The 26,240-nt window shown below is 42.9% G+C and overlaps 1 protein-coding gene across 2 annotated transcripts in view; it reads right to left on the bottom strand.

The window, feature by feature from the left end:
- usp40 (ubiquitin specific peptidase 40) overlaps nt 1-26,240 on the bottom strand; it is a 151,460-nt gene that overhangs the window by 17,527 nt on the left and 107,693 nt on the right. For both annotated transcript variants that reach the window (XM_033024378.1, XM_033024377.1), the window contains exons 24-27: nt 24,616-24,690; nt 23,072-23,198; nt 15,375-15,469; nt 4,694-4,812 (exon numbers count right to left, since the gene is read on the bottom strand). In XM_033024378.1, coding sequence (XP_032880269.1) covers nt 4,694-4,812; nt 15,375-15,469; nt 23,072-23,198; nt 24,616-24,690 — 416 coding nt within the window. The remainder of the gene's footprint in view (nt 1-4,693; nt 4,813-15,374; nt 15,470-23,071; nt 23,199-24,615; nt 24,691-26,240) is intronic.

The following is a 26,240-nucleotide window of genomic DNA, read 5'->3' as shown; positions in this document are numbered from 1 at the left end:
AATTATGTCTTTGACTTCGAAAGACCGGGGAGACTACCAGGCAAGGTCAAGTTGGTAACACAGACGGAAGGTGTGAACCCATCACAGTGTTCTGCAAAGCCAGTACCTGTAGCCATGAAAGGGAAGGTAAAGAATGGTCTCATGAAGCTGGTTGAGCAGGACATCTTGACTCAAGTCGAAGAACCAACTGAGTGGTGTACAGGCTGGTCATTACGGAGAAAAAGGACAGCACAGAGTTGAGGTTCTGCATAGATCCTAGACCCCTCAACAAAGTCCTGAAAGGGGAGATCCACAGACTACCAGTCATAGAGACGTACTCCCTGAGCAGTCTAAGGTGAAGATTGCCTCCAAATTCGATCTGAAGTTAGGATACCTCCACTGCAAACTAGATGAGGAGAGCAGTTTCCTAACAACCATGAACACCCCTTTTGGGAAATAACGCTGGAAGAGGTTGCCATTTGGACTGAAAGTAAGTGCAGAGATCTTCCAGAGAAGCTGCAACAAGCTCTAGAAGGATTAGAGGGAGTAGAATGTGTTGCAGACATCATCCTATACGGAGGAGACACCAGAGAAGATGTAGAAAGGAACCACGATGCAAGACTGCAAGATCTTCGTCATCGATGCAGAGACAAAGGCATAAAGCTGAACCGGAAGAAGTTGGTAGTGAAAACTACTTGTATCACATTTCTAGGACATGTAGTTACAGATCGTGGCCTGAAAGAAGTTCTGAAGATCTAAGCTATTCTAGAGATGCCCAACCCAACCAATCCAACAGAAATCCAAAGATTACAAGGCAGTGTAAACTACTTGGCAAGATTCCTGCCACTGTTGTCAGACACATTCGAGCATTTGAAGAGTTTGACAAGTGGGAATGGTCATCAGAACATGACACGGCAATGTCAAAGATCAAGGAGCTGTTGGCAACAGCACATATCCTGGCGTACTACACACCAGATGAACAGCTGACCATACAATGTGATGCAAGCAAGGCAGATCTAGGTGCAACACTTATGCAGAAAGGACAACCACTGACATATGTGAGTCGTGCATTGACGCCAACCGAGCAGAGATATGCTCAGATTGAGAAGGAGGCACTAGGAATAGGGTTTGCCCTCAAGCGCTTTCATCAGTACACCTACGGACAGAAAGTGATCGTTGAGAGTGACCACAAGCCATTGGAAGTCATCGTCAAAAAGCCTCTGCATAGAGCACCAAGACGTCTTCAGGGCATGATGATGAGGATGCTACACTATGACATCGAGATCAAATGGGTAATGGGAAAAGACATGCATCTAGCAGATATGCTCTCCTGAACATACCTCCCGGATACCACAGAATCGACCAGATTCATTGATGTCAACATAGTTGAGTCCTTGAGCATGGGAGACGACAAGGTCAAACGCATTGAAGCCCATACCAGGGAAGACGAAACACTACAGACCGTTAAGAAAGTAATCTAAAATGGATGGCTAGATCCCAAAGCAGATGTCCCAGAGGCAGCACAACCGTACTTCAACGTCGAGTTGAGTGTGCAAGACGGCCGAGTATTCAGAGGAGAGAGAGTTGTAAACCCTATCATTCTACACAAAGATATGAAGGAGACACTCCACACCTCTCACCTAGGAGTAGAAGGAACCCTCAGACGTGCTAGAGAATGCATTTTCTGGCCCGGAATGAACCTTGATGTGAAGCATTGTTTAAGAAGGAACTGCAGATGCTGGAAAATCGAAGGTAGACAAAAATGCTGGAGAAACTCAGCGGGTGGGGCAGCATCCATGGAGCGAAGGAAATAGGCGATGTTTCGGGTCGAGACCCTTCTTCAGAATAAGGGTCTCGACCCGAAACGTCGCCTATTTCCTTCGCTCCATAGATGCTGCCTCACCCGATGTGAAGCAGTTCATTTCAAACTGTGAAGCCTGCAGGACGTACTAACAACAGAATCAGAATGAAACTCTGATGCCCAATGACCTCCCAGATCGTCCATGGGAGAAAGTGGGAACCGATCTGTTCGGACTTGAGGGAAAGCATTATTTAATCACAGTTGACTATCTAATTTCTGGCAAATAGACAGACTGTAAGACCTAACCAGCAGGACAATCATTGTGAAACTCAAGAACCACTTCGCAAGATACGGAATTCCCAGCACTGTGGTAAGCGACAGCAGGACACAGTTCTCATCAGAGGAGTTCGCCAAATTTGCCCGGAAATGGGAATTTGACCACTACACAATTTCTCCAAGACATAGTCAAGCTAACAGCAAGGTGGAATCAGCAGTCAAGGCAGCGAAATGAGTACTGAAGAAAACCACTCACTCCAAGACAGGTGTCTACTTGGCAATACTGGAATTGCGCAACACCCCCTGCGCAAGGAGTGACCAGTAGTCCTGCACAAAGACTACATGGAAGGAGAACAAGAACGACACTTTTAACTACATCAATCCTCCTCAAACCACGTGTTGCTGAGATACTCACAGAAGAGAAGAAAAAGATGAAGGATTTGCAAGGAAAACAGTCAAAGATCTACAACTTACATGCCAAGAATCTGCCAATCCTGGAAGAACGTGATGTCGTGACACCTCTTCCAAGGGACTATGTACCTGCACTCCTAGATCCCTCTGCTCTACAACACCCCCCAGAGCCTCACCATTCACTTGCCCATGTTAGACTTAACAAAATACAACACCTCACATTTCTCTGTGTTAAAATCCATCAACCATTCTTCAGCCCACCTGCCAACCGATCAAGACGTTGCTGCAATTTTTGACAACCATCTTCACTATCTACATTACCACCCACTTTAGTGTCATCTGAAAACTTGTTAATCATGCTATGTACATTCTTATTCAAATCATTGATATAGATGATAAACAGCAATGGACCCAGCACTGAACCCCAAGGCACACCAGTCACAGGTCTCCAGTCCGAAAAACAGCCTTCTACCATCACCCTTCCATGAAGCCAATTTTCTATCCATTCAGCTATTTCTCCTTGGATCCCATGCTATCTAACCTTCCAGAGCAGCCGAACATGCGGATCCTTGTCAAATACCTTGCTGAAATCCATATTTACAATGTGTGCAGCTCTGCTTTCATTAACCCTTTTGGTCACAGCTTATTAATTTATATACCATACAAGTACAGGATTTGGGAGTAGAGCGTTGCAATCAGAGGACTGAAGCAAAAGCATAAACATCTTTTAAGCAGTAACACAAAACAGTTCTGGCAGTGTTCAAGGAATTGAAATGACCTCCAGTGATGGAGTTAAGTAATCCTGAAACTACAGGTCTAACGTATAAAATCATAAGCACACTCTAGAGACAATGCAAAATTAAAGTTTGAAACAAAAATGCATTTTATGTGTTTACCTAATATCCTTAGAGTAATAAAATCAGAAACAGGCCCTTTGGCCCATCTTGTCTGTGCTGAACATCAAGCACCTATCTGTTTAAATCCCATTTATAAACACTTGGTCTGTCGCTTCGTACAGGTATGTGTTGCAAGTGCTTATCTGGACACTTCTCAATTTTTGTGAGTGTAACTGTCCTTATTTTAGATACCTCTGCTATGGGGAAAAGTTTCAAACTATTTGAAGTCCTCATAATTTGAGAGAGACTATTCTTCAGACATAAAGAAATGTTTCAACCTGAAATGTCATCTATTCAATTTTTCCGAAGATGCTGTTACTCCAGCATTTTGTATTTATCTTCGGTGTAAACCAGCATCTGCAGTTCCTTCCTGTACATCCTTTTAATTTTCTATAACTTTTATTCCCATTCAAAGTAATTTAGAACCTTCATAGCAGACTGATGTGGAGTGTACAATTTGACCGTCGCACCACTGTAAATGAAACAGTAAAGCCAAAGAACTACCAGCTAGCCTCAGCTCCAGGGCAATTCTGTTTTTTGGCCAGACAGATTTTGGACTGAATCTACAGAAACTATGTTTGATAAGCTGTAATAAGACTACATTTTTCTAAATAAGGCAGGATCTTGAAGTCAAGACACAAGTTTGCAGATGCTGGAACCGCAAACAAAAAAAACTGCTGGAGGAACTGCAGGTCAGACTGTAGCTGGGGTTAACAACATTTCAAGTCGAGACCTTTCCTCTGGACTGCGTCAGCTAACTTTTTTTTGGATTCACCACCAAGTTCAAGTACTTGCCAAAACTTCATGTTCTTTCATCTTCTGATACTACCTCTTTGTCATATCATCCTGCCTACTTTCCAGCTGGCATAGGCCTTCTTTCCTCTAATTCTCTCCTCTTCTCAACCTTTGCTGCAGCTTGAAGCTGTTTCCCTCTGAATTTTTCCCAGTTTTTATGAAAGGTTACTTTTTCCCTCCGAGCTGCCAAAGTATTTCTAGTATTTTTAATTTTATTCAAGATTTACAGCATGTACAGTATTTTGCTTTCATTTTAAACAGCAGTCAGCCTACATATTATTGCGTGGATGCAGTTTACCACTAAGCAGCCTCCCCTTGCATCCAAGTGATGGGTAAATGTAGAGCCGGCAGGAAGCACAAAATGCAAGCCCAAGAGTTTGCATGTTTTGAACAATGGTCAATGCAAGCTCCATGGCTGGTGTTTGTTTAAGGGATCGTGGAATCATCCCCAATCGGCTCTCTTCTGTGTTAACTCCATTACCCGGCACTTAAGTCCACAGCCCTGCATGCCTAAACAATTCAAGTGTAGAATTACCCAAGCTGCTGCTGCTGATTGCGCAGGATCTTAACAGGACTTTTGTTCTCGATCAGCCAAACCCTGAGGAACTGCACTGAAGGAACAGAGAAACCTTGCAGCAGAGGCAAAGTCAAAACCTGCAAAAAAAAATCAGCATAGTTAAAAAATGTGCTTAGAAAGATACATAATGTTATGTACATACAACTTTATCTATAAACATGATATGCTGTACAGATTTATTTACTCATTCATTCACATGTGCAGGTTTGCATGCTGCCTACTTTTTTGGTTAAGTATTGATCGAGTACTACTCAAACATATTTTAGCGATGTTACGAAACTTACCTTCAGCGGCGCTGCAGTTCTGCCACTGGCCGTGAGCGCGACTTTGGCGCCTTGGTGGGGGGGGGGGGGATTAAAATCCAGTTTTCTACCGCCTGTCCGAGGCGGATTTCCTTGGGCTGCTTGCTGCTGAAGAATAATCGATCCGACTTCTGTTCCCGATTTTTTTTTTTTTTTTAAATCTCGAGACAATTTAATAATTAGATTAAAATAAAAGGCGACTTCTAACGCCCTCAATGCCTACAACGTGACGGTCGCATGAATGGGACAAAACAAAGGGTAAGTCGTCTATTTTACATGTAATCTTGCTTCTTAGGATGTCTTTAATCTAATTTTACGTTGCGAAAATGTGATTTGGGCCCCATACGAACAGGCAGTGTTTTTCCTGCCGATATGGAGTTCAAATTCACCGCAAATGCAACGTTCCAATTGATCGCGTTCCAGAAAAACCCACTCACAAGATGATTTAAATGCTCCTTTTTTTGGACAATCATGTCAAAAGAACATCTAAATCGTCTATATTTTGTGCTATTGTCTATCCATAGTCAATATTTTTATACTAAATATCAGTTTTAGTCCCATGTATTGTGCAAAAAAAAAAAAGTTTTAATTATATTGTGGATGTTTCTAGATTAATTTATGGGAATTAAACATTAAATTCCTTCCATCTGGCATATAAATTCACGACAGTGAGATTTTAAAATCATGTTACATTGTGAATTCTTGTGTGAATGGGATTAGTTTGTTATTTGGATACAGGCTATTTAAAAAATATGTCCTTTTCTTAAGAAATGGAATCTACAGGACATTCTTAAACGGAAAGTAGTGGGCAGAAAGGCATGTGATGCGTGGTTAGAAGAGCAAAAACTTGTAGTTTACAATGCCAACATTGAAAAGTTCAGGAAAAGCAAGGCGTACAGAGTTGCTTATTAGTTACAATCTGAGGAGTATGATGATGCTACTGCTTATGATATGCCAAAGTACCAGCTAACAACTGATCTTCTCCATAAAGACTAGGTGTATTGCTAGAAAGTGTAATTTATTTACCTATCTGTTACGGACTTACAGCATATAATACAATAATATTAAAGTTCTGATCTTGAGAATATCACATTTTTGAATTTTCAAGGCAGTCTGGGTGTTTATTACTATTTCCGTCACAATGGTCAATTTTGTAATTAAATACAATTAGGTAATTAACTAATTATATGCTTTAATTTCAGGTCATCCAAGTAAGATGTTTTATATTTGTTTCAGAATGCTTCAATCTATAATAACTGAACATTTCATTCAGTTCTCTTGATTTTTAAGAAAGTTATGAGCGTTTGACTAGCCTCGATCACAGCTTTTGTGTTAATGGAAAAGCAATAGGGAACAAGATGCTAATTTCCGATTATGAAAATGGCCATAACTTTTTTATTACTGAAGATATGAAAGTGAATTAGGTGTCAAATTAAACTTCTTTTTATGCGTTATCTGATGGGATAAATTGCAGACTTGATTTTTTAAATCTCAAAATTTTGTGACATTGCTACATATTTCTACGTGCAAAGCATTCATTTATTCCAGTGTTAGTCTCAGATTTTCCAGATGAATGCAGATGTAAAATAGCTGCAGCGACTAGCTTCAGAAAATGTGGTTCAAGAACACAAGTTTTGACCTCAACATGTAACATCTGGAACCATGATAAACCATAATTCAGAAGAGTATTGGTAATGAACAACAGAAAGCACAATGATATGGCCAAGGAGGATTGTTGATTAAATGACACTGGAAATGTTCAGGTGGCCCTCTCTTTACCCCGTTTTGAAAGATGAGGAATGCAGAAAATTACTGGAACAATTATATATATTTTTTTAACTTGGAACAATGGAAGACTTTGGCTGAATTATTCACATTTATTGTAAAGATCTGGGCTGTGGAAATTAGGGCTTGGAGCATCCCCAAGTTAAAATACTTTAAGAAAAAAAAAGTGATCCAAATATGGACTGGTGCATTAACAAAATATGGACTGGTGCATTAACACTGACTTTAGGTTGCCTAGTTATACCATTCTGAAAAGTGGTGTTGAGAGGAAAGTGCCAGTGGAACAGCAATGCACTAGATCAATTCTGACCACTCTTGTAGACAGGAATAGCTAAAGGTTGTCCAGTTCGTTTAGCGCTTTCACAGGACTGGTACATGAGCTAACTACTTTATGAATGTTTTTAAGCATAGCAATCATAGAAACATAGAAAATAGGTGCAGGAGGAGGCCATTAGGCCCTTCGAGCCAGCACCGCCATTCATTGTGATCATGGCTGACCGTCCCCAATCAATAACCCGTGACTGCCTTCTCCCCATATCCCTTGATTCCACTAGCCCCTAGAGCTCTATCTAACTCTCTCTTAAATCCATGCAGTGAATTGGCCTCCACTGCCCTCTGTGGCAGGGAATTCCACAAATTCACAATTCTCTGGGTGAAAACGTTTTTTCTCACCTCAGTCTTAAATGGCCTCCCCTTTATTCTAAGACTGTGGCCACTGGTTCTGAACGCCCAACTTTGGGAACATTTTTCCTGCATCTAGCTTGTCCAGTCCTTTTATAATTTTATATGTTTCTATAAGATCGCGCCTCATCCTTCTAAACTCCAGTGAATACAAGCCTAGTCTTTTCGATCTTTACTCATATGACAGTCCCGCCATCCCAGGGTTCAATCTCGTGAACCTACACAATCTTGCCTCAATCACAAGGATGTCCTTCCTCAAATTAGGTGACCAAAATTGTACACAATACTGCAGATGTGGTCTTACCAGAGCCCTATACAACTGCAGAAGAACCTCTTTAGTCCTATACTGAAATCCTCTTGTTATGAAGGCCATCATTCCATTAGCTTTCTTCACTGCCTGCTGTACATGCATGCCAACTTTCAGTGACCGGTGTACAAGGACACCCAGGTCTCGCTGCACCTCCCCCTTACATAACCTAACCCCATTCAGATAATAATCTGCCCCCTTGTTTTTGCCGCAAAAGTGGATAAACTCACATTTATCTATATTATACTGCATCTGCCACGCATCTGCCCACTCACTCAACCTGTCCAGGTCACCCTGAAACCTCCTAACATCCTCTTCACAGTTCACTCTGCCACCCAGCTTTGTGTCATCCGCAAACTTGCTAGTGTTGCTCCTAATTCCCTCTTCCAAATAATTAATATATATGGTAAACAGTTGCGGCACCAACACCGAGCCTTGCGGCACTCCACTCGCCACTGCCTGCCATTCTGAAAAGGAACCATTTACTCCTACTCTTTGTTCAAAAGGGAACTGCAGATGCTGGAATATCGAAGGTACACAAATTTGCTGGGGAAACTCAGCGGGTGCAGCAGCATCTATGGAGCGAAGGAAATACACAAAATTGCTGGGGAAACTCAGCGGGTGCAGCAGCATCTATGGAGCCCCATCTCAAGGAGTTCCGCGCCCACCATGACTTGGAGCGCTTCAAACCCCATCTCAATGAGTTCCGCGCCCACCATGACTTGGAGCGCTTCAAAACCCCATCTCAATGAGTTCCGCGCCCACCATGACTTGGAGCGCTTCTACCGTCGTCTCCGCCTCACAGCGCACTTCCATGGGAAGGAGTCCTCGCCCCCCAATGATGACCCCTTTTCCCGTCTCCAATGCACTCCCTCCTCGTGGAACCCCCCTCATAAAGTCCAGGCTCTGGAACTCTTCATTCTGAACTGCCGCCATCAGTCTGAAGAAGAGTTTCGGCCCGAAACGTCGCCTATTTCCTTCGCTCCATAGATGCTGCTGCACCCGCTGAGTTTCCCCAGCAATTTTGTGTACCTACTCCTACTCTTTGCTTCCTGTCTGCCAACCAATTTTCTATCCATGTCAACACCCTACCCCCAATACTATGTGCTCTAATTTTAGTCACCAGTCTCCCATGCGGGACCTTATCAAAAGCTTTCTGAAAGTCTAGATACACTACATCCACTGGCTCCCCTTCATCCATTTTACTTGTCACATCCTCAAATAATTCCAGAAGATTAGTCAAGCATGATTTCCCTTTCATAAATCCATGTTGTCTTGGACTAATCCTTTTACTGCTATCCAAATGCCCCATTATTACCTCTTTAATAATTTAGTCTAGCATCTTTCCCACCGCGAAGTCAGGCTAACTGGTCTGTAATTCCCTGTTTTCTCTCTCGCTCCTTTCTTGAAAAGTGGGATAACGTTAGCTATCCTCCAATCCACAGGAACTGATCCTGAATCTATTGAACATTGGAAAATGATCACCAATGCGTCCGCTATTTCTAGAGCCACCTCCCTGAGGACCCTGGGATGCAGACCATCCGGCCCAGGGGATATATCATCCTTCAGTCCCATTAGCTTACCCAATACTATTTATCGCCTAATGAAAATTTATTTCAGTTCCTCTGCCCCCTTAGATCCTCTGTACTCCAGTACATCTGGGAGATTGTTTGTGTCTTCCTTAGTGAAGACAGATCCGAAGTACCTGTTCAACTCTTCTGCCACTTCCTTGTTACCCATAATAATTTCACCCCTGTCTGGCTTCAGGGGACCTACATTTGATTTTGCTACTGTTTTTCCCTTTACATATCTAAAGAAGCTTTTACTGTCCTTTATATTCCTGGCCAGCTTCCCCTCGTACGTCATCTTTTCAGCCCGTTGTGCCCGTTTGTTTCCTTCTGTTGTCCTATGAAAGTTTCCCAAACCTCTGGCTTCCGGCTACTCTTTGCTGTGTTACACATCTTTTCTTTTAGTTTTATTCTATCCCTAACATCTCTTGTCAGCCACGGTTGCCTCCTACTCCCCTTAGAATCTTTCTTCCTTTTTGGAATGAAATGATCCTGCATCTTCCAGATTATGCCCAGAAATTCCTGCCATTGCTGTTCCACCATCATTCCTGCTAGGATCCCTTTCCAGTCTACCTTGGCCAGCTCCTCTCTCATGCCTTCATAGTCCCCTTTGTTCAAATGCATCACTGACATTTCCGATTTCACCTTCTCCTTCTCAAATTGCAGATTAAAACTAATCATATTATGATCACTACCTCCAAGCGGTTCCTTTACCTCGAGTTCTCTTATCAAATCTGGTTTATTAGACAACACTAAATCCAGAATTGCCTTTTCTCTGGTCGGCTCCATTACAAGCTGCTCTAAGAACCCATCTCGGAGGCATTCTACAAAACTCTTTCTTGGGGTCCTGAACCAACCTGATTTTCCCAGTCTACCTGCATATTGAAATCCCCCATCACCACAGTGGCATTACCTTTGTTACATGCCAGTTTTAACTCCTGCTGCAACTTACACCCTACATCCAGGTTACTATTTGGAGGTCTGTAGATAACAATTAGTATCTTCTTGCCTTTACAATTCCTCAACTCAATCCACAGTGACTCTCTCGTCAGTCCCTATGTCTTCCTTCGCAAGGGACTGAATTCCATCCCTCACCAGCTGAGCTACCCCCCCTCCTCTGCCCACCTGCCTGTCCTTTCTATAGGATGTATAACCTTGAATATTAAGTTCCCAGGCCCGATCCTCCTGCAGCCACGTCTACTTTACTTCTTATACTTCGCACATTCATATACAATACTTTTAATTCCTTAGACATCTCACCTTTCACATCAATCACTGTTACACTTGGCCATACTCTCCTATCCCTTTGTGAGCTTTCTTTCCCGTTAATTAACTATCATTAACTATCCCTTTACTCTTTTCCTTTAACTCCGTCCTTGACTATCCCATTTGATACCCCTCTGTGTAGCAGTGGCAAACCTGCCTGCCAGAATGCTGGTCCCCCGTCAAGGTGCAATCCGTCCATTTTGTACAGTTCCCTCTTACTCCAAAACAGATCCCAGTGGTCTAAGAATCTAAATCCCTGCCCCCTGCAACAGTTCCTCAGCCACACATTCAGGTCCTGCATCTCCCTGTTCCTACTCTCGCCAGCATGAGGAACTGGAAGAAAACCGATGATAACCACTTGGAGGTCCTGCTTTTCAGCATTTTTCCGAGCTCTCTAAAGTCACGCTGCAGAATATTCATCCCCTTCTTTCCGACATCATTTGTGCCGACATGCACTACCACTTCCGGCTGCTCACCTTCGCCCTTGAGGATTTTCTGCACTCTGTCCGTGACATCCTGGATCCTGGCACCAGGGAGGCAGCACACCATCCTCGAATCCCGTCTGTTGCCGCAGAAACCCCTGTCTGTACCTCTCACAATGGAGTCTCCAACTACCATGGCGTTGTCTGACGTTGGCCTCTTTGGATTTGGCTCAACAGCACTTTTTGCTTCGCAAGCCAGTCCGCCGCTCAGTGTGTTAACGTCTTCTGTCCCGACAGCTTCTAAGTGGGTGAACCTGTTCTCAAGAGGTACAACACCCGGGGACCTTTGCATTCCATGTTTCTTTCCCTTTTCTCACCGTCACCCACCTTCTCTCTTCCAGTACCTTAGGTGTAACAATCTTATTGTAGGACTTGTCGAGGAACGACTCATAGTTTCTCGGACGAACCTGAGGTCATCCACTTGCTTCTCCAGTTCCCCAACACGGTCCTTCAGGAGCTGTACCTGGATGCACTTCTCATATTTGTAGCAGCCAGAGGCACCTTGATCTTCCACATCCTGCAAGCATCACACGTAAACAACTTGCTTGACATTTCCTTCTTTCGTCTCTCCCTCTCCAGCGTTTGGTGTGGCGTCCTCCCTCAGCTTCCTCGCCAAAGACTCGCAGCCAAAAAAAATTATCTGTACATCTCAATTTTCTAAGTTGACAAACCAGTTGAAAATGGCAAGCCCTACAAACCTGTCCTGAGGAACTCATGTACAATGTCCTAGGGCTGGCATGACTAATCTTCATACAACCATATTCCTTTGTCAAGGTATAGCTCCAGCCAGTGGAGAATATCGCTCCCCCCAATTCCCATTTACACCAGTTTACCAGGATTCCCTAACATCACAATTCATTAAAAAAAAAAACATAATTATCAAGATAACAATAACAAAGCAAGTAATGCACACAATGTTTCTGGTTCACTTCTTCAACTATGATTGTGATTTTTAAATAATATTCAGTCTCGGCATAGGGGGGAAAACCATCATTTATTGCCCAACCCAAATTATTTTGGAAGGACGATGGTGAGCTTGTGACTCAAACTACAGTACTATTGCATTAAAAGTTCTGGAATTTATTTTTATTTTTATGTTTTAAATTATTTTATTTTATTATTACTTTTTTTTAAATTAGAAGCAATTGTACAAAAAGAAAATGATCGACATAACAGTTATACAATTTTCGTACTGCTTCAGTTTTAACATTTTATGAACTAATAACTAGATCGGAAGAAAAGAAAAAGGAAAGAAGGGAAAGAAAGAAGAAAAAGAAAAGAAAAAATTACAAGAAAAACACGAAAAAGAAAAAAGAAAAACCCCAGAACTAACGAAGATGTGTAAGAAGCGGAGATATATCGCACTGCCCTTCCATACGCCCGCTCACCCGACCCTAGCATCGCTTTTGAGTTTGTGTTCAACCATTATGTTGTTGAAGAAATTCAAGACAAGCCTTATTTTATTCTAGATGTAGTGTCTCGATCATTTCTGTATTCCACATCTTCACTGTGGGGACTGTTATCTTTTTCCAGAATTAAAGTATGTTTCTTTCACAGTTATTAAACCATAGTCAAGGAAGCGTCTCATCACCCCTCTCTCCTCACCGCTCTCCTCCCTCTCTCCGTCCTCCACTCCCTCCCCATCCCCTCTCTCCACCCCTCCCCCATCACTCTCACATCCCCTCCCCCACTTCTCCCAACCCCTACCCCTCTTTCCCCTTCCCCCTTCCCGCTCTCCTCCCCCGCTCTCTCCCTTCCCCCCTCTCCTCCCCTCCCCAATCTCCACCCTTTCTCCTCCCCCTCTCACCTCTCTCTTCACCCCTCTCTCCATCTCCCTCTCCTCACCCCTCTCCCCATCTCCTCCCTCCCCATCTCCTCCTCCTTCCTCCCACCCCACTCTCCCCCCCCCCTCCATCTCCCCCTCCCTCCATCTCCCCCTCCCTCCCTTTCCCCTCTCTCCGCCCCACCCATCTCCCCTCCTTCACCCTCCTCCAACCCCCCTCTACCTCTATCCCCCCCCCCCCTCTCCCCTCCTCCAACCCCTTCCCCCCCCTCCCCTCCCCTCAACCCCACTCCCCCTCCTGAACTTGAATGCTTTATCAGGATCAGTAAAGAAGGATTCAACCCCTTTATAAGTAATTCGCAATTTGGCAGGATATAGTAGGCCAAATCGGAGATCTGGTATCTCCCTCAGGATAGTTCTTGACTTGGAGAAGAGTGCTCTTTTCTTCACGACTTCGGCAGGAAAGTCTCTGAATATTCGTATGTTTTCACCTTGAAAAGTTAAGTTTCTGTTGCTGGCAACTTTCTGCAGAATATCCTCTAGAACATGGCAGTGGTGCACCCTCAGGATCAGATGTCTTGATGGGGCTGTGCCATCTGACCGGGTTCTCAGAGCTCTGTGAGCCTGATCAAGTCTAGATTTTTCATCCAAAAACATCTTGAAGTAGTTGAGCCGTAAAATCTCGAAGATTTTGACCATGTTCTTTGCCTTCTTTCACTCCAATAATCCTTAGGTTCTGACGTTTAGAGCACCCTTCCAAATCTAGACATTTTTCTGTTACTTTAGTTAGTAACCCGGAGATAAGTTCCACCTCAACCGTCAGCCTGCATGTTGTCTCGGCATTTAGAGCCGCAGCAATTTCCAATTCCCGAATAGCCTCGCTTTGTTTTTGTGAAGTAACAAGAATAGGTTCCAACTTACAGCTGATGTCGGTTTCAAGCCTGAGGATTTCCTCTTTCAGGTCGGAATTCACCTCCTCTATAAGGGCATCAATCTTGCCACAGATTTCTACCTTCACAGCCGAGAAAGCATTTATTCCAAACTTAATATAGTCCATGACTTATACAGAGGTTTGCAGGTGATTGCCTTGTCATGTATTTCAGACAATTTGTCTTTCTATGTTGTATGAGATTATTAGTTTAGGAGACGTTATAATAGAGGCCTTGACATGTTGCTGTTGTGCATCATATACGGAGTTAAATCACTATGGTAATATGGCAGAGTAAAGGTTTAATATAGGCAGCCAAATTAGTGATATGCTTCTTTACAGGACAGAGCTGATTAACAATGCAAAACAATATAATTTAGGATACACATGGTGACTATCACCTCATTACTTTTCTTCAATATGCGAAGTGGTGCACGAACACAATGTATTCCAGCCTTTGGTGTTGAGGACCACAATCCCCTCAAAAATCATGCAATATTCTATCTTTGGTCTTTTTCTGGTATTCCTTATTTGTTGTCGAGAAATTCCTGGAACTTCCTCCCTAGTGGCATTGTGCAAACTTCTTGACCATATGGACTGAAGCAGTTCACAAAGGTTTCATAACACCACCATTGAATGCTGGCATTGTCAGCAATGTCATTAACCAAGAGTGATTTTTCTTTTTTAAAGTAGCATCTGTGCTATCATAATAGAACATCTGCTAAATGGCTCTAAATTCGACAACCTGAATAGAAAATACTGCTGGCCAAACATGCACCGGAAAATAAAAAATACATTAATAAGCTAGTGCTTGCAGAGAAAATCTATATTTGAAAATACCTCAAGACTTCACTCAGAGTTTTGATATGATTGAACCTTCTAATTTTATTGAACTGGGTTTGGAATTTAAAAGTAATCTAGAGAATTTATTGAAGGAAACACCAATATCATTTTGTAAGATTCTGTTTGAAGTTTATGAACTGGCTAGAGTAAGGAAGGCCATGAAATCAATCATAGCGATCACATCATCGAGTAACTTCTTGACAGAAATCAACAATAGCAAGAACGTTGACAAGAAAGAAATGTCAGCAGTAAACCAAGTAGAAATTCTGCAGCAAATTGTTAAGAGGTAAATATGTTGATGCTGAAGGTATTGGACAATGAATGCCAAGAATCTGGATGCATATTCCTTTCTGAGAAACGTGTCTTATAACATGTTTGCTGATAAGACCATCTTGTTGAGTGAAAGTGCAGGAGAGGGGGAAGATTCATCCTGCAGCCTAGCAGTTCTCACAGTGCAGTCCTCATCTGTGCTGATTGTCATGCATGATTACATAGTACAACAAGTAACAAGTAATCAAACCTCATCTATGAATGCTACAGACAAATATCAAAAGGAAAGTCATTCAATTGGGGCACACAAACACAAGTATTTTAAACAATAAAAAGTATTTTAAACAATAAAGTAAATGCAGCACTTCCGATGTTATTTTAATGTATTACATTACTGTAAGTCAACTGTGATGAAATAGTTTACCTGAACTTTTAAATCCTCAAGATTCGCATCACCAGATATCTCAATATTGCCCAAGAAATCCAACTCAGTGTCCGTATACTGCTGTGGCATAAAATCTGCAAACGAAGATGATTTATCAACAAAAATTGTTCACTGTACCAGCTTCTGTTGTAATGAAAAGTATCAAAAATATAAGCACCATAGAAAGAAGAATATTCTTCTTCTTTCTATGGTGCTTAAGTAGTCTGTATAAAACTCAAAGCACAGTGTGACAACACCCCCTCCCTCCGATGCCGCTCTGATCCCTATCACTGACTGACAGGCCAGGAGAAGCCAATCCTCAGAATCATTGGTAACTGCAGGGTCCAATTACCTGACATCAGATTGGCCCAGCTGAACCTCGTCTGCCTACTCCTTATAAACCCCAGGCATTCCAGCCAGAGGAGGAGAAGGAAAGTGGGGCCTTTTCCCTGCTAGTTGTGTTCCTGTTGTAGGTTAGAGGAAGACTGGGACAAACCTGAGACCACCAGCACTTGTGGTCAAGACTGGGAAACCAGGAAAAAACCCTAGACAGATGCTGAGGTGCCAGTGCCTTTTCCTGCCCACGAATAATGATGGACTACACCCACACACACAGGCAAAGACTGAACTGCCAGGATAAGCCAGAGACCACCAGAGATTGCCAGAGCCATGGCATCTGTGCCCTCACGATGAAGTACAATGTCCCATGTAGTCCTGGACTTTCCTATCACTTGAGTTCACCCTACTGCGATTGTTGGTGTCATCACAGCCAATTCCAGCATCTTCCCAATGCCACAGCGGGTAATTCACAGATCAACGGAAATATATATTGAATGCCTGACATTATTAAAAAAATTAAAAACTCTATAAATTCTTATTAATTAGGATAAAGAAAACATACCAAATCCTTTACAAGTTATAGATAATTGGAAAGAGCTGCTGAATTTAGGTCCACACGTCATAGAGTAGTTTAAACTGATTTTACAATACATAAATCATGCTGTTTGTGCAAGAATGAGTGTTAATGCCACCTGCAACTCGGTAGTCCGAATGAATGCAAGTTATTTAGCTGACAAAGCATCACCACCAAGCTTCTATTGTCTTTAAAACGACATGTAGAGTGCTGATACTGAACATATTTGTTTCTAGGGTGTTGAATACAAATGGAAAATAAATATACTTGCTGAGTGAGCCTAAATTGTAACTTGATCAGTAAAATCTGTTTTAACCCATTGCAATATTTGTTTGCCAGTCTTCTGATCCCATGGTAACTGCGAAGACTGGAATTGTGATGTAACTATCTTCCATGGATGCAATTTGTGATACAACTGATCATAATAACGAATCATCAAAAAGCAAGAAATTAGGAAAGCTAATGGACTGTTATGGTTTATTGCCAAGGGAACCAACTATAAAAATGAAGAAGGGTCTGAAGCAAGGCCTCGACCCGAAACGTTGCCTATTCCTTCGCTCCGTAGATTCTGCCTCACCCACTGAGTTTCTCCAGCTTTTTTGTCTACTTTTGATTTTTCCAGCATCTGCAGGTCTTTCCACTTAAACATAAAAATGAGGTTATGCTCCAGTTATATGGAGTGTTGGAGAACAAACATCTGGAAGACAGTGTACAGTATTTTTCTCTTAACTTAAGGATGATAAAATATTGGAAACGCAGAACCTAGAAGGGTACAGTATGGGTTCTTAGGCCCACAATATCTGGGCCAAACATTATTCCAAGATCAACTCTTATCTGCCTGCAAAAAATCCATATCCCTCCATTCCCTGCATATCCTCCTGGCTATCCGAAAGTCTCTTAAATTGCACTATTGTACACACCTTAACCACCACTGTCCCTGGCAGCTCGCTCCAGGCACTTTTCACCCTCTGTGTGGGGGAAAAAAAAAAAACTTGCCACGCACATCGCCTTTAAACTTTGCCCATCTCACCACAAACCTATAGCCTCTAGTATTTGATTTTTCCATCCTGGGAAGAAGGTTCCAACTGTCTACCCTCATTATGCTATACACTGCTATCAGGTTTCTCTGCAATCTCTGCCATTCCAGAGAAAACAATCCAAATCTGTTCAAATCTTCCCTGTTGCTAATACCCACAAGTATCATTCTGGTAAATTACCCCTGCACACTTTCCAATGCCTCCACATCCTTCCTGTAGTGGAAGGAACAGAACACACACAAAATACTATTAATGCGGTCTAGCCAAGGTCCTATAAAGTTCTATCATGAGTTCCCGACTTTTACGCTCAATGCCTCAACCAATAAAGGCAAGCATCCTATACAATATTTCAGAGTTATGACCTAGGACCCCCAAATCTCTCTATTTCATTGAGGGTCATACCATAAATTGCATATTTTCCCCTTGCATTCAACCTCCCAAAGTGCAACACCTCACACCTGCCATTTCTGTGGCTGATCAATATCCCACTGTAGACTATGACACCTTCCTCACAGTCTGTGACCCCAGCAATCTTGGTGTCATCTGCAAACTTAGTAATCAACCTGCCTACTATCACCTACAAGTCATTTACATATATCACAAACAGCAGAGGTGCCAACAAAGTTCCCAGCGGAATTCCACTGGTCATAGACCTCCCGCCTGAATATTGTCCTTCCACCACACCCCTTTTTTTAAAATCAGTTTTTAAACCTTGAATTCATGCAACCAAGTCACTGTTAATCCTATGCATCTTAATCTGTATCAGTGAACCATGGGGATTTTATCAAATGCCTTCCTAAAATCTGTGTAGACAACATCCACCGTTCTACCCTCATTGATTACCGTATTTCCCGGCAATGAAGACGCCATTTTTTAAACTCTAAAATAAGGCCTGAAAATTTACCTGCGTCTTGGAGGCCGGAGGTTAGATTATTAGCCAAGAAAGATAGACGTGGCTATTCCTCAGTATATTGGCTGTAAAAGGACAGCACCGCTGGGGAGGGTGGGGGAAAGAGTTCCTTCTACAGCGCGTGGGGAGTCTGGCCCGGTTCAGCATGGCTGGGCCACAGGGGTAAAGTTGCGGGGAGGGCAGGAGCGTTGAGAGGGAGGGGGTCCGGGATCATGCCAGCAACTCACTCCGTAGCTCGGGTGGCTGTGAAGGGCCGCCAAGACTGGACAGCGGAACTGCAGCTAGTCCCGGGGCTGGCAGGCGACCTGGGCGCTAGAGTCAATCCCGGGGCTCGCAGGCGACCTGGGCGCTACAGCCAGTCTCGGGGCAGGCGACCTGGGAACTGCAGCTAGTCCCGGTCCTCACAAGGAAATAATGGGTTAGGGGTTGTATGTTGTGACAGACAGCCTGACACCTTGCATGCCATTTTAATATTACATTTATCCCATCCCCCTGGATATTCTGAATTAATAAATTAAGGCTTTGTCAACTAATTACAAATCAGGCTCATTATAAATCAATAACATTAGCCAACTCCGAAACACAAAGCGCTGAGCATTGGGATCCGGACATCATGGACAACTGGCCTCCGTTTCCCGCTCACCTCTGGCAGTGCTCTCCATCTGAACACCTCTCTCCTGCCGCTAACCGGCCTTGCTCATGTCAACCGCTTCCCGCAAATCCTTAAATTCCGACTGCCGCCGGGAGCAGGACATGGCCTCACTTGCTGCACTGGGTGACACTGCATGGCATTCACTGCCCGGTCGTATCTTTCAATGTAAATTTGCATGGGGACATGCTCTGGAGGTGTGTGATGGTTGTCGGTCAAGTGAGAATAACAGAGAGAATTAGAATGCTGCTGCCTTGTCAACAGACGCGCACAAAAGCAGTTGGTATTAGTTTTGAAATTCTCGTTATCCCTATTTTTGACCTGGCTCGGAGACCGGACAGGGAGGGGACCAGCTCAAGAGCAAAGATCATAGAGCGGAGTGGGTCAGCGGGCAATGGATAACAGGACAGCGGGCGGTGGAGCTTCCTCTTGTGACAGTGCTAGTAACCACCCCCCACCCACCCATTCAGTCATTCAAAATGGAAGAGATCTGGAAGCCTTGGCAAATCGAATTGTTACTTACTTTATTTTTATTTTTTATTTTTTTGAGCGTAAGAAATTCTATGTCCCGTCAGCCTTTTTTCAAAATTTAGCAACTCAAAATGGGGGTGGGTCTTCGACGCAGGTGCATCTTCATTGCCGGGAAATAATTGTCCCTAATTAACCAATTTTTTTCGAAATAGGGAAGGCTTATTCCGAAGAATCCTGTCCAATAGTCTTCCTACCACTGACTTGAGGCTCACTGGTCTATAATTCCCTGGATTCTTTCTATTTTCCTTCTTAAATAAAGGAACAATATTGGCAACTCACCAATTCTCTGGGACCTGGCCTGTGGCTAGAGATGCAAGGATCTTCATCAAAACTCCCAAAATCTCCTCTCTTGCATCTTTCAATAACTTACAAACAATTCAGATATTTATTGATTAATATCTTGAATAGGCAGATTGCCTTATGAGGAAATATTAGAAAGCAAAGGGTTGCATCTGCTGGGATTTAGAAATGTGACAGGGGATGACTGAAACAAGGTGGATGTAGATGGGATGCTTCCTTTTGTGAGTAACTCAAAACTAGTGGACATTGTCTAATTTAAGAGGTTACCAATTTAAAAGAGACATGTCTCTTTGAAAGGTACACAAAAATGCTGGAGAAACTCAGCGGGTGCAGCAGTATCTATGGAGCGAAGGAGATAGGTAACGTTTCGGGCCGAAACCCTTCTTCAGACTCTCTTTGAAACTAACTTCCTAAGGCAATGATGGATCAGAGTCTTTGAATATCTTTGAGGCAAAGGTAGATGGATTTGTGATGAGGTGAAAAGTTGCCCTGAGCAGGTGAGAATGTGGCATTAAGTTTAGGGTCACAGGTTACAGTTACAGGTCAGCCCGTATCTTATTAAATGGTGGAGCTGACTTGAGAGACTAGTGCTCTACACTTGTCCGCAATTCATGTAAGCAATGATGTCAAACATTGCAAATAGCACAATGACTTAGTGATGTACAGTTTTACACATCAATTCCCTCCGGAGTGCCCTGTCTTAGCAAACCTTTTGCTTTGTAAAGAAAATAATAGGCTAAATCTTATGCAGTGTTATTTGCATTTTCTTCACAATTGTTTAAGCAGCGACGTGATTAACAATGAAATAATTACTATATGAAACAAACACAGCTCTGATAAGAATGCTGCCTGAAACAGTTCCCTGTTACACTCCACTGTGGGGGCCTTTCAATATCTAATGATTTGATTCAAGAGGAATGTACTTTGGAAGTTTCAGCACCTTTCACCATAAGGTTCCATTGGTTCTTCAAATCAGAGGTCCATTTTCTTCAGTAAACATGGTTGTCCCACTGCTATTGTGGATAGATCCCTCACCCGTGTCAACTCTGTGGCCCACAGTTCTGCTCTTGCTCCCCCACCCTCGTGATGGAATAAAGATAGAATCTCATGGTCCTCACCTATCACTCCACCAGCCAGAGCACCCACACGCCATTCTGACAATTCCACCACCTTCAACGTAATCCCACCCCCAGTCACATCCCATCCTTACCCCTTCATGTTTTTCAGAGGCTACTCCCTTCACAACTCCTTGGTTCACTCATTCCTTCCCACCCAAATCACCCCCTCCCCAGGTATTTTCCCCTGCAACTGCAGGAGATGTAATTCCTGTCCTTACAACTCTTCCCTTACCTCCATCAGGGAACCTCAGCAGCCCTTTCAGGTGCGATAGAGGTTCAAATGCACCTCCCCTAATCTCATCTGCTACATTTCGTGCTCCCGATGTGGCCTGCTTTACATGTGCGAGACGAAGAGTAGACAAGGTGATCATTTTGGCCAAGGCATGCTGGATCTCATGACGTGCTTCATATTCTGCTTGGGTAGCTTACAACTACCAACGATATGAACACTTTCTCCAATTTTAAGTAACATCCCACCCCTCTCCATTCTGCCCTCACCAATTTCTCGCACAATCCTGCCCCTCTCCCAATTCCACCTATATTTCTCTTTTTTAGCATTGCATTTCACTACTCTTCTCTCTTTATCTTACACCCTTTTGTCTCCTTTTTATCTCTAGCTTTCAAACAAACAATACAAAGGACATTTATTATCACATACACCAATTGGTGTAGTGAAATTTGACTTGCCATTGCAGCACACAAATAAAGATGTGACACAACATTAAAGAATTTAACAATAAACATAAAAACATCCCCCACAATGGTTCCCACTGTGAGGGAAGGCTCAAAGTCCAGTCCCCATCCCCTTGTCCACCTATAGTCAGGCCTATTGAGGCCTCCGCAGTCGCCGCTACGGCGGCCCGATGTTTCAGGCCATTCTCACCGTGTGATGGTATTCCGGCGTCGGGAGAACCCTCTCAGCGGCTTGGGACACCTGGAACGGCTGCTTCCGTATTGGAGACCGCGGCTTCCGAAGCCAACAGGCTGCGCTGGACGGAGCTCCACCACTGGCGATCTCGGCGAGAAATCCCAGGCTCCCGATGTTAAAGTCAGCGCCGCCGCCCGCTCGACAGACCCGCAGCTCCGCGATGTTCACCTGCGTTCTCAACATTCCGGAGCTCCAGCGCGGCGACCCGGGTAAGGCATCGCCCGCTCCGCTCCGCGATAGCGCTCCAGCGCTGTGCCGCCGCCGAAGCCGAGGTTCTGGCCGGTTCCCTCAGGAAACGCCGCTCCAGACCCGTTGGTAGGCCGCGAGGACGGGTCGAAAGATGCTGCCCGGAGAAAAGCCGCCTCTCCGACCAGGTAGGGACCGGGAAAAGCAGTTTCCCCCTACCCCCCACATAAAAAAGAATAGACCTCCAAACAAAACACTTAACACACTAAAAATAAAAGAAAGAAGTGAAAAGACAGACAGCTGCAGGCTGGGCAGCCGTACCCAACTGGATGGCGCCCCCTTGGACGTCCCTTTTCGTCACTTATTCCACCCATGGGTTAAACCGCCCTCACCTCAATCCAGCCATCACTTACCAGACTTTGTCCCACCCCAACCTCTTTTTCAACTTTCTCCCTCCTATTACAATCAGCCTGAAGAAATATCCTGATCTGAAAAGTCACCTATCAATTTTCTCCATAGATGCCTGACCTGCTGCGTTACTGCAGCACTTTGTGTTTTGTTGCAGAGTTCATTAGTTTGATTATGAATCTTTAACAGCAGAAGATTTATAATTGTCTCAATCCCACAGCCCTGCCTAGGCAGAGCACTTGTATGTAAACGCAGAAAAATAAACTAAATTAACATTAAAGTTAAAGGGACTGTTTTATCATGCATCAGACAGTGAGAAAGGAACAGAAACATGCAATTTAACCGCTCAAAATAATACAACAATTTTTGGGAAATAATCAATTAACAGGCCATTTTAACCCCAAATCACCTGCAACAAGGATTTTCTTTAACTGAACATGCAAGGGCATTAATAATGTTCCATGAATCAAAAAAATTTTCATTTTCAAACCGAGTATTTCCTACAATACAGAAGTTATAGGATAGGGAAGAAAACACAATTTTGTTTTATAACAACTCAATGGAACGATCTAACTCCAATTGTGCTTATTATATTGGCATGCCGAGAATTATTCTGAAAGAGTCCAGAAATTAGTCATATCATGGTAGCACCTAACCACAGGACATTCTAACTCGAATCCATCACTAAACTCAGTCTCCTCAGCTTAATTGACCTACCTCTTGTAGTGGGCAAGATACTTAAAGAACAAAGTCCTTCATCAATGCTTTTCTTCGCTTGAAAGTACTCTGTGTTTACCGAGTTCAGTGCAGGCTGGTAGAACCAGATGGGTAACATCAGGAATCCCTGAGAGATATAGTAATAAAAAGTGAAAAACACAGTTAAGAACTTTTAGTTGTATTTAGTAATATATTCAGTTAAAATAGACCCATATCATTAAACATAAAGAGGCCACCATGAAAAATAAAATCACTTGTTTCACTGATGGTATTGCCCTATTTTGAATTTGAGATATGACATTGCGATTGAAGAAGAGAGGACCAAATAGATATCTAATAAATATTCACTTATAGAGATGTACGGCATGGAAACAGGATCTTTGACCTATCATCCATGACAGCCATTAGGTATTTGATCCTAATTTCTAGCACTCAGACTATAGCCTATTATTTCAATTTCTCATTTAAATACTTACAATATATAAAAAATCTGGATAGCATACACAAGGAGATAAAAGAGACTGCAAATGCTAGAATCTTGATCAATAAACAATGTGCTAGAGCAACTCAACAAGGCAGACAGCTGCAACTTCAGTCTGAAGAAGGGTCCTGACCCAAAGAGTCATCCAAGATAGACACAAAATGCTTGTGTAACTTAGCAGGACAGGCAGCATCTCTGGAGAGAAAGAATGTGTGACATTTTGGGTCCAAACCCTTCTTCAGACTAGCTAGCTAGTAACCCGCTGAGTAACTCCAGCATTTTGTGTGTCTTTTCTAGCTAGCCATTCCTTCTCTCCAGAGATGCTGCCTGTCCCACTGAGTCACTCCAACATTTGTGTCTATCTTTGGTTTAACCAAGCATCTGCAGTTGCTTCCTACACCAAAGAGTCATCTGCCTATTTCCCTCCACAGATACTGTCTAACCTGCCGAATTCCTCCAGCACTTTGTTTTTGCAGGAGTACACAACAATATTGTTTCAGCAACACTAAAGATTTAGGATAATTTGCAAAGGAACCAAAGAGGTGGGGCATTTTTAATGTAAGTAAGTATGATATGAAATGGATTGTCTGAAGAAGTAGTGAAACCAAATTGATTAGCAACTTTCAAAGGATGGCGCTATGGAGAGCGAGCAGGAGAATGTGACTATTTGAGAAATCTATAGCATAGATTTATAGCAGAGACAGGCTAAATCCTTTTGCTTTGTGTAACCTGATGCAAAGCAACAAATGAGCAGAGTGCATAAAGTTCTGCATTTATGCAGAAGGTGGATTACTATTGTTGGAACCTCCTGCTGAGTGAGATGTATTACCACTCCACTGCAAAGATTGTAAATCAAAACATACAAATCAATAACATAGAAAGTGAAAAGCATTTGTGCAATTAGTAGCAATGCACTGATTTAAAACCATTTAAATATTTAGGCTATTTTGCTTATTATATGCAAACAAAAATAAAATAAATGTGTTGTCTCAGTTTTTTATTATAAAAGCTGAAATAGAAAAATTTGTGATGTGTTCTTCACAAATTTAGGCAAGAGATTTACCTTTGGTGGAAGTCGCCCTTCCATGATAATAAGTGTCTCTCCATTGGTTATCTTCATGTCTGCCAATGTAGCTTCCTACAAACGAAGAAAGTTACTGCACAAAACTTATTTTTTCTTGTCAATTTTCTACAATTTTTGCTCCTCTTGAAAGCACGGATTCTTGTTTCAGAACCTAACAGATCTCAGTTGCCATCCAGTATTTCATCTGAGAAGACATTCCTGTGTGTAACAGGCCCAGAAAAAACACATACTACTTCAGATCTTACTCACGATCTGTCATTTTTGCATACGATCTGTAGATTGGTTATTTCCTACTAACCAATTGTAGTGCTTATTAGTAGTTGCTCCGCCTTATATGTGATTTATATTACCAAGATCTTGCTTACGTAATTCAGAGTAGCTGCTAGTTACTGTAATGTCCTGCAGACCAATGCTGTAAGTGGACTTTAATAAATATGAGTTGTATCTTGACGTGTGTACGACTCGACTCATTAAATGCTGTCAAGAAGTGAGTCTTACCTACTCCGTTCACGTTTATCGGGTTTTGTTTTTTATGCTCGTATTATGTGCCTGTTATCTCTATCATGGCAAACTCGTCTCGCCGTCCTAGTCCTCTGATCTTTGACTCTGACATTGCTGAATGCTGGCGCCTTTTCGAGCGCGACTACATTCACTACATTCGCATCATTCATAGCAATGATCCTCCAGATGTATGTGCTTCTGTGTTACTAAACCTGGCTGGTCCTGAGGCAATGAAACGTGCGGACTGTTTTACTTTTGAGCCTGCTATTTTAGACACAAACGGTCAGATCCAAGTGCCTGCAGAAACGATTGATGAGCCTGCTGTCCTACTTGCAAAGTTTAGACAGTTGTGTGACCTCCCCTCGAACTTTATTATCGAACGTAACAAGTTTTTTGCTCGTAAGCAACGTCGGCGAGCCAGTGTTTTATCAGCGACTTGAAACATATGGCTGCGCTCTGTAATTTTCGAGATTTATGCGATGAACAGATCCGCCCAAACTCGTTGGAGGTATGCTCAGTGACAAGGTGAGAGATGAATTACTACATAACACTGAACTGACTCTTAAACGAGTCGAACACGGCTGTCGAATTGCTGAGATAACGGCTTCTCACACTAAGTCTGTGATCTTTAGCCAGCGCTCCCAGTACAGTGTCAACCTTACAAACACCTTCTATCGTAACAGGCATCCACAGCCTTCCCCAGCCTGGCAGCAGAGAAGGTCTGCTGCTTGATGTCCTAATTGTAACTATTCTCATGTTCCTGGTCGGGAGTTCTGTATTGCTTATGGTAAAATTTGCAATTACTGCAAGAAATTCAACCATTTTGCAAAATGTTGCCATTCCCGTACGACTCAATCCGTCTCAAGGCCGAGTTTGCACCTGTTACAACATGAGTTTGCTGATAACGAAAGCAGAGAGCTTGAGGTGCAATCTTCCGCTCAGCTCTCTGAAAGTGAAGATAACAGTTCAGCCATCCACTCTCTCCTCCCTTCCTCCAACGAGCAACTTGATCCTGAGGTCACCATGTTTGTGAATAACAAGCCTGTGATCGCAAAGATTGATACCGGCGCGAAATGCAATGTCATCTTGTTATCCGAGTGTTA

Source organism: Amblyraja radiata, chromosome 7 (genome assembly GCF_010909765.2).
Source record: "Amblyraja radiata isolate CabotCenter1 chromosome 7, sAmbRad1.1.pri, whole genome shotgun sequence".
NCBI classification, from domain to species: domain Eukaryota; kingdom Metazoa; phylum Chordata; class Chondrichthyes; order Rajiformes; family Rajidae; genus Amblyraja; species Amblyraja radiata.
This window is presented reverse-complemented; position numbering and strand designations above follow the sequence as displayed.